Source organism: Pangasianodon hypophthalmus, chromosome 25 (assembly GCF_027358585.1).
Source record: "Pangasianodon hypophthalmus isolate fPanHyp1 chromosome 25, fPanHyp1.pri, whole genome shotgun sequence".
In the NCBI taxonomy this organism is placed as follows: domain Eukaryota; kingdom Metazoa; phylum Chordata; class Actinopteri; order Siluriformes; family Pangasiidae; genus Pangasianodon; species Pangasianodon hypophthalmus.
In genome coordinates, this window is record NC_069734.1 from 7,645,384 (window position 1) to 7,660,372 (window position 14,989).

Here is a 14,989-nt window from a genome sequence, read left to right on the forward strand (position 1 = left end):
TAGGCAATCAATAAGAATCTATTGACACACACATGCACAGTGGTCAGTAGCACACGTCAAGTCATGTCACGCGCCAAGTACTCTAATAGATTGAGCACTGCCATTCTTGAAGAATATCACAAAATATTTTGTTAACAAACAGTTTATGAAGAGTTTAAGATATGCTGGCACCTCAGATTGTCCATAGGTCCATAGGTATCCTGAAGATTTCAGTGCTACTTAAAAATGTCATATAATATTTTATAATATAAAAATACTTCAAAATAACTCACAGATATCAAAAACTGTCTACTTATGTTTTTATACAGAAATAAAAAAAAAAGTACCATACAGTATAATTAGTACTGTCAAAAATATGTTTAAAAAAGGTTTACTTTAAAGTTGTTCCAATTTTATTTATCTAGTACTGCACTGAATAAGCTATTTCACATAGCAGATGTTTACATATAGTCCAAAAGACACAATAATAACTGAATTTACACAAATGAGCCAGTTCATTACATACGCTTGATTCTTAATACTGTGTATTGTTACCTGGATAATCAATCAGATGATCCATCTTTTCACACTGAGGTCAATTGAGGGACTCATACACAACTATTACAAAAGGTGCAAACATTCACTGATGCTCAAGAAGGCAAAACACTACATTAAGAGCCAGGGGGATGTAAACTTTTGAACAGGATGATTGGTGTAAATTGTTATTATTTTGTCTTCTGGGAAACATGTAAATATCTTTGGTAGCTTCTGAAGGGCAGTACCAAATGAAAAACTAAGATCTTTATTCAAAGTAACAACAATATAGACCAATCGTCCTGCTGAAAAGTTTACATCCCCTGGCTCTTAATGTAGTGTGTTGTCTTCTTGAGCATGAGTAAATGTTTTCACCTTTGTAATAGTTGTGTAGGAGTTCCTCAATTGTTCTCATACAGGTAACAAACACACAGTATTAAGAATCAAGCGTATGTAAACTTTTGAACTAGTTCATTTGCGTAAATTCAGTTATTATATTGTCTTGTTGACTACATGTATACATTTGTTATGTGAAACAGCTTATTCAGGGCAGTACTAAATAAAAAACAAAATGCAATTTTTATGCCTCTTATTTTTTTTTTAATTATCGATATTTTGCAGATTCTGAAATGTGTATTTATTTTTGACACCAACTGTATATAGTGAAGTAGCAGACTGGAGGAAAAACCGTACTGCAGATATGTAAGGGTTTCAGGAAAATCTGAATTAACAATTAACAATAAATTGATAACATATAAAGAGAGTATAAAATTTCAATACCTGGCCATTGGTCAGTATCTTTTTCAGCTCTGCGGAGGATTTCTTTAAACTGTGAAGCAACAACATGTAAGAACATTGTTTTCACTTTCTATTCAATAATTTCTATATAAGACAGATTACACCTAGTAAAGAGGAAGTTTAATGAAGAGCTCCCACTCACGTCCTAAAATAATTTTAAGTCGATTATGCTAATTCTGTGTGGAGAAGCCAGACCCCAGGTGTATATTAATCTAGATCAATGTTCTTCTTTATCAGTATAGTGTTCCCTGCTCCAGCTCACCTGAGTCATCTTGTAAGGAGGCTGATAACTGGCTGCTTAATTAAGTCAGGTGCACTGGAGTGGGAAAACACACCAGTCTTCTTAGACTCGGAGTGAATAAAGCATGTCTAGATGTGGTCAGAATAGCCAAAATGAAGGACCACATGGCCCAGAGGTAGTTAATGAGAGCTCATTTGTACAAGTGGTGGCTGGATGACTAGTTTTTATTTGTACCCATGTTCAATTTAAGCCTGGCCAAATGCTTCTCCAGGATGCATAGGCTGTCTTTAAGGTCCGTAGCTCTTCATTGCTAAGCTCCAACAAGAGGAATAGTAAAATGAAAGGAAGGCCAACTCACCTGTTGTTGGACAGAGACTCGGCAGGAGAGGATCCTCGACTGCCGGACGAGCCATGGCGTGTGTTCACCTAAAAGAAGACAAAGACCATCAACACCCTCAGTTAATCATGATGAAATTCAACAATAAACCCACAGGTCAATGGGGCAAAGAAAATTAAAGAGAGGAAAAGAAAGAGACAGTGGCACAAAATTAAAGATGTCTTCTGAAAGAGAATAATTACAAACCAACATGACGTCCTTTATTTGTCATTCAAAAGGAAGCTTAACAAGGCTACTTGTTCTTAGATCTACATCTCACCAAATGGGACCAATAAAAAAAAGAGAGAAAAAAATAACTAGCCTAATTGAGGTCTTTGGGTCATGGTGGCTAGTCCAGCAAAGCAGTGATTGGCTTGTTAATTAGTATCATTTAAATGTACACAGCTTCCACTACGGTTTAAAGCCAATTAACTTTAGATTAAAACAAAGGACAAAAAAAAAAAGATTACAAAGACTTAGTACAAAACAACATGTACAAAATAAACAACATGGTACATTTGGTTGACACAAAAATATACATCATATAAATATATGAAAGCAGCACATTCATGACTAATTACTGAATGATGAAGAATGGAATAAGAGAGGAAACCCAACATTTCTAAATCTCTTGGAGGGCAAAAGAAGAGATGAAAATGTAAAATAAGAGACACAAAGCACAAATGTCTTGACTTCAATTGACATTTCAATAAGTGGTACGCAGCAGGACGTGACGTTTCAGAAACAATCATGGATATGCCTACCTTGAGGCCGTGGATGTTCCGGTTCCCAGGAGTCTTGCCGGCTGCAAAAGTAATTGGTCTGGATTGTAAAGCACATCAGGGCCAGAGAAAGAAACGTAATAAAGCAATATTTGAAATACTTTAGACAGAAAATGGGACTGAAGGAAAAGTTAAAATAATTAAAGAGGAATTCCACTGATTTGTCTGAGTTGCTACATTATTCGCTCATTGAGAAAAGTCATTCAGATTGTTTAGATGAAATAGGCACCACTTTAGGAGAAACTTACAAAGAAATGTGCACAATGGGGGAAATAGGAACAAGGGATTGGAAACGTTTAAAGCCTCTGAAAGCTACCTCTGAAAGTTATTACACGAATGATTACAAACACATTGCCTAAAGCCTTGGAGACTTTTTAGGCTAATTTTATGTTAAGGGTTTGTATAAACTATAAACTGGTGTTTCGCTGTTACTGCGATTCATGCTCTCAAACTCAGTCTCCAGGGCTGGACAAATCAGTAGCCCGGTCACCTGGGACAAACAGATTTTTTGACTGGACTATTAGCTTTTAGTAGTTTTATTACTATTTTTTACTCATTGTTACCCAATGGATTAATTAGCATGCACAAATGAGAGATGTTTTCATAATCGGGAACATGAGATAAAACAAAATAAAGTGTAGTGCAAAATCATCATCTAGCTCTGTAGTCACCTCACAGGTATACATATGAAGAGAAAATAAAGATGTTAGCCAGAATTATATTTTTACGTATAATGCGAGGACAGAACACCACAGCTCATAAGCAAAACGCTCGCCAATAACTTGGTAACAACAAGATATACCAGCATCAGCAGAGGAAAAGGACCATGGCTACACAGTCATCCCCTAGCTTGCCATAAATTATAACATTACTTTGTACCATTATCACTTGTTAACCTAGTTTCTGAAAGCTGCAAGTTACCTAGACTACATGGATAGCAGTATGAACGATTTGAGATGACCAGATTTGGGCAGACTCTTTCAGGTTTACCTGGAATTCCTTGGGGACAGCACAGACACAGACACACACACACACACTTCACTAACCTCGAGGAAAGATCTGTAGTGGCTCAGGTAGGAGTCCATTCATGCGCTGCTCCATCACTGTATTGCAGTACTATATAAACACAAATACATATAAAGTTTTACAGTTCTTTGTTTTACGTTTTTTGGTGGCCATAGGATGTGCAGATCAACTGCTATTTTATACGCTTCTGAATAATGAGGGTGCAAGCCATATTTTTAAATTAAACCAAATTTGTAGTGATTATTGTGATTACAACTAGAACAATTCATGCAGCAATAAATTGTCAAAATACTAGATTTTAGATGTTTATTTCAATACAAACAATACTTGCTATCTTTTCATTCATATATCATTGTATTAGTCTTTTTTTAATTTTTCATTTTTAAATTGTCTGTTGCTTTTATGTTATACAGTAGATATAAAAAGTCTACACACCCCTGTTAAAATGGCAGGTTTCTGTGATGTAAAAAAGATAAAGATAAATAAAGATAAATCATCACCTTTAATGTGATATAGCAAAATTCAAGTGAAAAATAAATAGAAACATTTTAGAGGAAAAAAAAGAAAAAGAACAAACTTGCAATAATCTGCTGGCTTAAGTGTGCTTAACCTTTTGCCTGTAATACAGCACTTAGTCTTTCTGGGTAAGAGTCTTCCAACTTAGCACATCTTGATTTGGCAATTTTATTCCACTCTTCCTTGCAATAATGCTCCAGATCTATCAAATTGTGAGGGGATCTCCTATGCACAGCCCTCTTCAAGTCATTCCACAAATTTTAGATTTACATCTGGGCTCTGACCAGGCCATTCCAAAACATTGCTAATCTTCTTCGGAAGCCATTCCTTTGCTGCCCTGGATTTGTGCTTCGGGTCATTATCGTGTTAGAAGAGGCCTGCAGTTTTTGTGCCAAAATAGATTGGTATTTGGAGCTATCCATGACTCCCTCTATCTTGACTAGCCCTATTCCCAGATGAAAAGAAGGAGCCCCATAGAACGATGCTGCCACCACCGTGCTTCATTGTGGGTATAATGTTCTTTGGGTGAAAAGCTCTAACTTGGGCTCACCATAAATATCTACCACATAAATAGTGACATAACTTTTGGACTTCAGTCACCAACTTGTTAGTGTGACATTTAGCTTCTTTTACATAAAACATAGGATTGTTTTCCAATTTAGGAAATAGCAGAATAGTCATAACTATAATATTTAAATATACCGGACCAACCGAACAGCTGTGTAAATGTTAAAATATTCCTTTTGTAAAAAGTACAGGCATTTTTAAATGTGCTAAAAATCAGATCTTTAAAAACTTTAATAATGTTAGGTCCATTGTGCTTGTAAAGGGCACCAAGGAAAGAATCAGCATACATATCATACACAAGGTATATACATTCTGCTTTTCACACACAAACACATGCCTTGCCTCCTGCCAAAAGGACATTTCAATTGATGCTTATGTTAATGGAACCATCTGGCTCTGAGACGGACCGCCCCGCCTCTCTGTCGAGCACGAGACCTTTGTACCCAGACACAGGCCCCAATCACACACAATCAACCTCCTGCAACCACAAATCCAGATGGACATGGCCGGGGGAGGGATGGCTGTGTGTCTGTGTGTGAGCGAGTGCATGAGCTCAAAATTCAACAGAGTAATTTGACACTATATAAAAATTGAAGAAGTATATGATTACAATGTGGACACAAAAGACTAACATTTGTGGGACGACCAAAAATGGAGCAATCAGCCAATATGACCACATAAACGAAAAGCTAGAGGATGAAAGATGTTGTAATTAATATTACAGAAACACATTTGTACCCTATCACACAGGTCTAACAGGTGTGTGGATTCCTGCAAAACTGGGGCATTACAGCAGTTTCCCAGCTCAATCCTTATGGACCCCAATCTTAAACAGACTTAATCAAGGTGTTTGGATTAGGGTTGAAAATGAATTCTGTAGGAAAGTAGATTTACAGGACCACAACAGGTAATGAGTGTGTTAGAGCCATGCAGTCACTACTCTACAGAACTTGATGACCTATTTTCTGATGTCTTGGGACCAAGAATAGAAGACCTGCAGCACTGGTTTGGAAGCTGTTGTGCATCTTGCAAAAAAAAGTGGAAATGCAAATAAATGCCTGAGGACTGAGGAGAAAAAAGAAAAGTACAACATAAGAGAAGATGAAGACAAGAAGGCATCAAGAAGGGAGAAGGAGAAAATCAAGAAGACAAAGAATAACACAGCAAGAAAGGAGAGGAGGAGCTTACATCAACTGACAATCACCAAATAGGTCAAGGGCAACTATGAAGCAGTACAATTTTAGTACAAATAGATAGATTCTTTCAAAAATATTTGAGTTGTGGATCTGGTTATTTGACCTTAAAACCTAAACTGCAACATTTCTGACCAAATGTGAGACACTATCCTCCTGAATTTATATATATTCCCCAGGTAAGCGAAGCATGGTCCAGTTCTGATGCTCACATGCCTATTGTAGGTGCTTTCGGTGGTGTACAGGGGTCAGCATGGGAAATCTGACCAGTCTACGGCTACATAGTAAACTGCGATGCACTGTGTGTTCTGAAACCTTTCTATCATAGCCAGCATTAACTTTTTCAGCAAATTGTGCTTCATTAGCTCTTCTGTGGGATCGGACCAGATGGGCTAACCTTCGCTCTCCACACACATCAATGAGACTTGGGTGCCCATGACCCTGTCGCCGGTTCACCGGTTGTCCTTCCTTGGACCACTTTTGGTAGGTACTAACCACTGCATACCAGGAAAACCCCACAAGACCTGCCGCTTTGGAGATGCTCTGACCCAGTCATCTAGCCATCACAATTTGGCCCTTATAAAAAGTCACTCAGATCCTTACACTTACCATTTTTTCCTGCTTCCAACACATCAACTTTGAGAACTGACTGTTCACTTGCTACCTAATATATAAAAGACAGCAAGTCAGTCCAAATTCCTTTTAAGCCAAGGTGCTGCAAATGGCAGAACTGATATTACTGGAAGAGTTAACACATTATGCTCTTAGGAGGCAATGGATATTTAGAGACCAGTATGATTTTTTTTCCCCCAGAGGATGGAAGCTGGCTTATAAGTTCCTACAACTTTACCCAAAGATTGATGAATGAGACCCAATGTTTTTAAATAAAATTATTATATAATCCAGACTGTGTTCCAAGACCAATGTGATAACTAATTATATCACAGCATTGTTGAATTATCAAATCTGATTGGTCAGAAGGTGATGATTAATTTTCTGTAACAGCATGGCTTTGACAGTAGCCCCAGCTATAATTCAAATCAGGATACAAGACTGTGTGCATTCCGGTTTCTCAGGAAAAAGAGTGGAAAACAGAAAAGCTGGCGACGGAGTGATTGTTTATAGCTGACTAAACATAATCGATAACAGGAACTACATCAATGCTTCAACAATGTTCTACAAAATTAAATGTAACTATAAATATTTAAAAAGTATGACATACTAGTCAATAATTAATCGGAAATTGTAACCATTGGCAAATTGCTGTGGTACAAGAGAAATAAAAATCCTGGGAAAATTTTTTAAGGAAAATAACTTCGTCGTAACAGGAACTCTATTTAATCTGGCTGCATTACAACAACACACCCCGTCACTGATTACTTTCCTGTACTAGCATGCCCCTGTTGTGTTTTGATCCTTACTTAGTTCAGCTGTAATTATAACAATTACCTTTCAAATTCTGCTAAATATAATCATAAATATAATGCTACATCTTTTTTATCAATCCTGAACTGGACTGAACTGGGACTGGTGAGAAGTAGAACAGGGTCAGGACAGCAAATCTGTCTATGCAGTTTTCTCGCACTTCTCTATGCAAAGCAGTCAGAGCCAGTAGTGCATTTCTTTCCTTCTCCTCTGTGTGTGTGATAAATACATAAGTGTACATGAAGGCATGCTGTAGAAGCAGAGCTGCTGCAGCTGTTCTATTAAATGCCCTATTTATCACTGTCACCTCACAACTGCCTCTCTCTCCTCCTACACTTCCCTCTTTCCATAACACTCGTTCTCGCCATTGCCTCCAGCAATGTGCCTCTTCCGAAAAAATATGTGTGCTCAGACACTTACACCTTTAATTTTCCGCTCCACTTCTTTATTGATTAGGAGCACAATTACCAACTAATCTGTAGCAGTGTATTAAAAGAAATCCCCCTTTGTTGGACAATAACTAAAGGCATTTTGATCAGAGGCTGAATGCTCGGTGCCAGAGGGGACACTCTGACCAGACCGTTCTCCTGCTGGCTCCGCATCATCATTAACACACCCAGAATAGAGTGCTCCTCAATTAGTGAACTGAGACTGGAGAAAAAGAGGAGTGTGTGTGATGGTGCATGTTGTATTAGACACTGAGAGCTTAAGGTTAAATGCAAGGTTATGTACTAACTATGCTATATATATATATTGGAATAGAAATTTTTCACTAATATTTTTCCCCACACTTAATTCTTAAGTCTTTGCGCACTTGTAATCCAGTATTAAAAACCAAGTGAGGGTTCACCTCCCAGAAACACATCAGCATCCTTGATCACAAAGCTACGTCTCAAATTGAGAGCATTTCAAGGACAATGGAGACGTAGAGAAATTTCTTGCCTACGTAGCCTTCAAAGCAGCCGTCTCTCAACTCCTACCAGTTCAACATAATAGATGTCCCTTCATCTGGAATTAATGACATCAAAGCAATTCATACACACACGTCTCAATGGAGACCAAACAGCCGCGTAGGCAAAAGACCACCGTGCTCGACTACAAACAAAATGATCGCGTACGTTAAACTTCTACACATTGCATTAAACCTGTGACGTATGTGTTTTACATTCCCTATACACTTTACTTCCTTCCCCACTGGGAAGTACACTTCCTCCCAAAAGGCACACAAACCATAATAAGAAGAAAAACACAAGCTTTCACAATGACTACTCTCTGCTTTGCTTGTGTGTTTTAAGGTTCCAAATAGACATCTGTTTTGCAGCAAGACTTGCATTTAGGAAAAAGAAAAATAAATAAATAAAAAAAATAAATAAATAAATAAAAAAAGCTCAGTCTGGTGATGCAGATAAGCAACTGGTGTAAAACCAAATAATAAATAAATAATTATACCTTTTCATGAAAAATCTGAAATAGTGATTATTGAGCCTGTGGCTAGCGTAGTGACTGTGAGCTGATAGGGGGTAAAAGACAACACCAGCTGAAAGTGGATTTTGAAAAATTCCTCTGCGCAGAGGGGGGCATACTTCTAATGAGGCGGATCTTTAAGTACTGAATAATATATAATAAAAGTTGATAGTTCATTTAGTTTCTGCTGCACTTCAGAGAGAAACGTTCACAAGTCATTACTCCCGACATCCGCAATGTGAACAGTAAGTATTGAGGAATGCATTTAATATTGGCTCAGAGGGAAAACATGAAAACAATACACTAAACAAGGACAAAAGGACAAAATATTACACCACAACAGAGTCCAGTACATTCTGTTCTTTCTGATTAAAACAAACACTAACACATGCATCTTTTAGGCGTTCATTTCATTTAATAAATAATTAATTACACAAATTAAATATGTACCATTAATCAACGTGCATCTCTGTAACTCCATCATTAACCACCATGTCTCCATGGCCAATCCACTTGCTTCTAAACCACCCTTCTGAAAAGTCTTATTTAAAAATTACATGGCATCAGTACATAGGCCATACTGAAGAGCCGTTGTGTCTGTCAGTCCCTGTAAAGGAGGGGTCGTCCCCATACCTGTTAGACCTCTTGAAGAAAAGGATGATCTCTGTGCCTGTCAGTCCTAGAGGAGGCGTGGCCTTTGCACCTGTCGGTCCCTGTGAAAGAGGCATGTCCTCTGTGTCTTGTCATTCCCATTGGAGAAAGGTGTAACTTGTGCCTCTCAGTCCTAGGGAAGGAGGTGTGGTTTCTGCTACTGTCAGTCTCAATCAAAAAGGTGTGTCCTGTGTGCCTGTCAGACCCAGTTAAGAAGGTGTGGCCTCTGACCATCAGCTCCAGTAAAGGAGGTGTGGCCTCTTATCTTCAGTAGGTCAAGGAGGTGTGGCTTCTGTGTCTGCCAGTCCCAGTGAAGGAGGCGTATCATCTGTGCCTGTCAGCCCATGTGTTGGAGGCGTGGCTTTTGTGCCTGTCAGTTCCAATGAAATAGGCATATCCTCTGCATCTGTCAGTGCCAATGAAGGAGGTGTGGCCTCTGGACATCAGTCCCAGTAAAGAAGGTGTGGCCTCTGTGCCCGTCAGACCCAGTGAAGGTGGTGTATCCTCTGTGCATGTCAGTCCCATTAAAGGAAGTGTAGTCTCTGTGCATGTCAGTCTCAGTAAAGGAAGTGTGCCCTTTATGCCTGTCAGTCCCAGGGCAGGAGGTGTGGTCTTCGTGCCTGTCAGTCCCAGTGAAGGAGGCATGGCCTCACATTCATTATGGCAAACACTCACCTTTAGGAAAAATGTATCTACTTGACCAATTCATACTGTCGAGACTGCTCTAATTAATTTTTGATGCAGTTGTTGCCTGCTTTAATTGGATCTTTCATACATTAATATAATTGTTGAACATGTATCAGGATACACATTGCATTTTCTTGGAAGATGTGATATAGGGTGACATAATCGTAACATAGCAATAAATAACATATAGTATAGAAAAGCATTTTTTCATGAAAGATCATCCTTCAGATTTTGGGAAGCACAGGAACATCATCACCAGTGTGTGGGCAAATATGATCCGAACCCTGTACTACAGTGTTGAGTGTTAGCATTATGAGTAATATTACATGTTTGATCAAAAAAATCCTCCAATTAACAGGCAGCGTTATCAGTTAGTGACTGGCTCAGGGCTCATTTCTGACTTCACGCCTTGGGTAAAGAAACAGAAATGTAATTTGACGCTTTGCTCCATCGTGCATGCTTAATGCCATGCTGGCACACGAGCCTGCCAGGGGTCACGGGTTGCCATGGATACATCAATTGTTAAAACCAAAAAAAGGGGCAAGATGAAGATAAAGAGATAAGAAAACACAGCTACTTGTTATCCCTGCCAATCTGCCATGTAATGAGAAGATTTTGCCCAAGGGTGAATAGATGTACAATAAGAGATTTTAATAGCTTTCCCTTTCTAACAAAAACACTCCCAAGACTAAATAGTTCAATTGAAACCAGGCAATGGTTCACGCAATAGTCTGAGGTCAGTAATTATAATTCCTTGGGAACATAAATACTTTGATATAAAGGAACAGATATTTTCAAATACAGTTTTAATCTGTTTTTTTCCCTTGAAAGCATTATTCACCGTGCACACAACCTCATTTTAGTGAAAGGAAAAACCTCTGTTTAGGTTGACCATATTTTTATATGTCCAATACAGATGACGTTTATCAATTAGAAATAGTCCAGACAGCCCTAGTCCATTTTGATTTGTTCTCCTCTTAATAGCAAAATAATAGTCATTACTACACCGACTTATCTTCAACAGGAAGTGACGAAATTCCAAACTGCATAGGGATGTCTAATTTATACTGTCTAATCCATGATGATCTATGATAATGGAATACATTGTTGACCTGACACGATAAATTATTACCCATGAACATTTTGGTGAAGTATTTTAATAGACGTGGCAGATTTTTCAAACAGTACTTTGCAATATACTTGATAATAGATAGCTGAAACGATACTCACATAGGACAGCATGGCCTTTAGTTCTTCATCACTCCGAACTGTGATCCTGTCACCAACCTCATCCTCATCTAAAACAGAAGCGGGCACCACAGGGTTCATACACATTTCTAAAGCAACATGTAAGCATTTTTCCAGTACTTTCAACATGAACAATTAAACTTCTGCTCACACGGCTATGTCACATGGCTCTGATGACATGCTGCTAGATAGTAGGCTAGATCGATGGTTGTTTTCCCAGCTATCACCTTTAATTTGCATTTCATTTCAATGCTCTAAAGTGTTATAATGTCTTTGCATGCTATTTGGCACAAATACATAGCACTGATGACCTTTCTTGTAGAGGAAGTTTTCTTTATCTTTAATTTTCTATTTAACTTAATATGAACTGGATGTAATATACATTGACTCAAGGTCAAATCACTTTCTCACTGCAATCCAACTGCACCACAGCTCACTTGAAATCGGACCAAGGCCACCTCATTCAGATGGTTTCAGACCGGTTGTTTTGGTCCACACCTGAGTGTGATGTCTGTGTTCTTACCTGCACAAGCGAACCACACTATTGGGGGAAATGCACCAGAGTTCAATTCAGCCCGACTATACACTGCATGTGAAAGCACCCTAAAGCCATATTCAGGCTGAATTAGTTTTACATAGGGAGGCGGGGTAATATAAATATTAATAGTAGGGATGGGAGATATGACAATATAATGACAACATAATATCTATATCATGAAAATTTTTAGCATAATATGATTTTATGTGATAGTGTGGATATTGTGTGGACATTGTATTTTTTTTTTTTTTATATAGATCTCACATATACAGTTTATAAAATACATTTAATTACAACTTGGTGCTAAAAATTTTGTACTTAATCTTAAGTGTTAAATATTTGTTTTTTTAAATAACTTAAGAATCTTTTTAAATATAAAAAAGATTAAATAAAATATGATCAACCTAGTTTTTAAATGCAACACTACTGCATTGCTGGCAGTTTGTGAACAAATCTATATACTGTGATATACACTATATGGCCAAACGTTTGTGGACACCTGACCTTCACACCCATTTGTGGTTCTTTCCCAAACTGCTGCCACAAAGTTGAAAGCACACAATTATGTAGAATGTCTTTGTATGTCTAGTGTGTGTCTTTGCATGACAATGTCCCTGTAGGCAAAATGAGGTCCATGAAGACATGGTTTGCTAAGGTTGGTGGTGTAGAAGAACTCTACTCCTGACCTCAACTCCACTGAACACCTTTGTGTTGGATGAATTGGAATGCCAACTGCACCCCAGTGATGGGGTAATGGAGTAATGCTCTCGTGGGTGAATGGGAAAATCTCTGCAGGTACGCTCCAAAATCTAGTGGAAAGCCTTCCTAGAAGAGTGGAGTTTATAATAACAGCAAAGAAAGACTATATCTGGAATGGGATGCTCAACAAGCACATATGGCTGTGATGGTCACCAACATTCAGCCATATAGCGTATCACAGGAATGTCTTTGAGAATCGTGATGTGATATTTTTGTCATATTGCCAACCCCTAGTTTCTCTGAGATTTTGGTCCTATCCAAAGCCATCATGTCAGTAATTTTTTTAGATTACAGAAAGAGTGCTTATAATGAAGGTCTAAACAATACATATGTGTTAAAATGAGGTTTACGTTGCATATGTGGAATCTTAAGTGTGATGACTTTATGAAGACAAAGAAGCCTTTATTTGTCACATATACATTACAGCACAGTAAAATTCTTTTCTTCGCTTATCCCAGATTGTTAGGAAGCTGTGATCAGAGTGCAAGATCAGCCATGATACGGAGCCCCTAAAGCAGAGAAAGGGTTAAGCTCAAGAACCCAACAGTGGCAGCTTGGTGGTGCGTAGGGTTGAACCCCCAATCTTCTGATTAGTAACCCAGAGCCTTAAGCGTAACTTAACTGTACGCAGTGAAGACTCTGATTTATGCAGAAATTGTTATCCTGTGCGAATGAATCAATCCACCAGACATGTTTCTGGAAATCTTATCCCATCTGAATGGTATAAGATGGAAAGACTTGAAGCATCTGCATGAACACTGAGTTGACTTTTAGTACAGATTAGTCCACTTGTAGAAGTAATAACATTGACACTTGTTATACACCACAATGCCCTTGTAAGGTCCTATCTACAGCTCCAGTCACTGGGAGTACAGCTGACAATACTGAAGAGCTGTTTTCATTGCCTATAAATCTAATATTAATGCAGCGTTTTGTTAGTGATATAAATATCTTTAAATAAGCAGTGCTCACATTCAAACGCTGTAATGGTCGCTTCAGGCATCACTTCTCTAATTGCGATCTGCAAAGCACAAATGAAAGACATGACAATTAGGACAATTATTTAATTCTTTCCTTCAGATGGGGTGAAATCATACGGCTAATGAGGTGGCACTGCGACATCTTTACCAGTAAATCGTTGAAGCTCAAAAGTGACGGACAGTCCACCGATGAGTCCATGTCCCCCACCGGAGTCTTTATCCGGATCACGATCCCTTCAGTGTCCATGGCGCAGACGTTATTCAAAACCAGCAAAAGCATAACAAACGCGTCTGCTCATAATCATAACCTACACACAGCTGCTTTCCTAGCCTTACTCTTCAGCTAACAGCTGGGCGAAATCCCAAATTCACTCCCTATGACGCATGCAGTGCACTACATCGAGTGCAAAAGCATATAAGTCGCACTATACGTAGTGCACTTATATAGAGAGCACACAGCAATTCGGGATGCACCCCAAGCTAGAGAGCTAGCTTGCCAAATAGCCGGCTAGCGTGCTAGCTAACTACCACTCATATTGAAACAGGGTGGGTATATCGTCAGCAAGTTCCGATATTGTGAAGGAACTCGTTTAATGACATGTTATAAACTGAAGACAGAAATTTATGACAAGTAAAAATGAAACGTGCGAAGTGTTTTCGAGTGCAAGCTAACTGTCAACAAAACTCAGCGGAAGTTTACCGGAAATGCGCTACAGTAAACCGGAACACGGAAATGAGTTCTGTTTTGAACATGAAAATGAGAAAAAAAGAAAGAAAAAAGTTCCATTCCATTCAGTAACACACACACACACACACACACACACACATATATATATATATATATATATATATATATATATATATATATATATGTATATATAAAACAAAATATAAAGTATATTAACTGTATATATTTGATACAAATTCTTTCACTTGGGCCAGTTTAGTTCTCTCTCTCTCTCTCTCTCTCTCTAAAAGGGGCTAAATGAGCTAAATGAGAAATTTAATGGAACATTTCACCCAAAAATCCTTGGTAATCACTGTTAATGATGGAATAAACCAGGGGCCTCATAGTGTAAACTATGCTCTAATGTCATTAGCAGAGTGTGATACATTTGAAATTCCATATCTTGCTGTTCCAGTGAGCACAGACTGACCACTGACATTCATTATAGTCCATTATGCCACAGCGCTAATGAATTCTCCATTCCGATTGGTCATAAGA

General features: G+C 38.3%; 1 protein-coding gene across 1 annotated transcript in view; it reads right to left on the reverse strand.

The window, feature by feature from the left end:
- map2k5 (mitogen-activated protein kinase kinase 5) overlaps positions 1 to 14,476 on the reverse strand; it is a 58,443-nt gene extending 43,967 nt beyond the window's left edge. Inside the window, exons 1-7 of the mRNA XM_026937557.3 lie at positions 13,913 to 14,476; positions 13,757 to 13,805; positions 11,470 to 11,537; positions 3,757 to 3,826; positions 2,693 to 2,733; positions 1,911 to 1,978; positions 1,294 to 1,342 (exon numbers count right to left, since the gene is read on the reverse strand). Of these exons, the coding sequence (XP_026793358.1) occupies positions 1,294 to 1,342; positions 1,911 to 1,978; positions 2,693 to 2,733; positions 3,757 to 3,826; positions 11,470 to 11,537; positions 13,757 to 13,805; positions 13,913 to 14,044 (477 nt within the window). The 5' untranslated portion in view covers positions 14,045 to 14,476. The remainder of the gene's footprint in view (positions 1 to 1,293; positions 1,343 to 1,910; positions 1,979 to 2,692; positions 2,734 to 3,756; positions 3,827 to 11,469; positions 11,538 to 13,756; positions 13,806 to 13,912) is intronic.
- Positions 14,477 to 14,989: the final 513 nt, after the last annotated feature.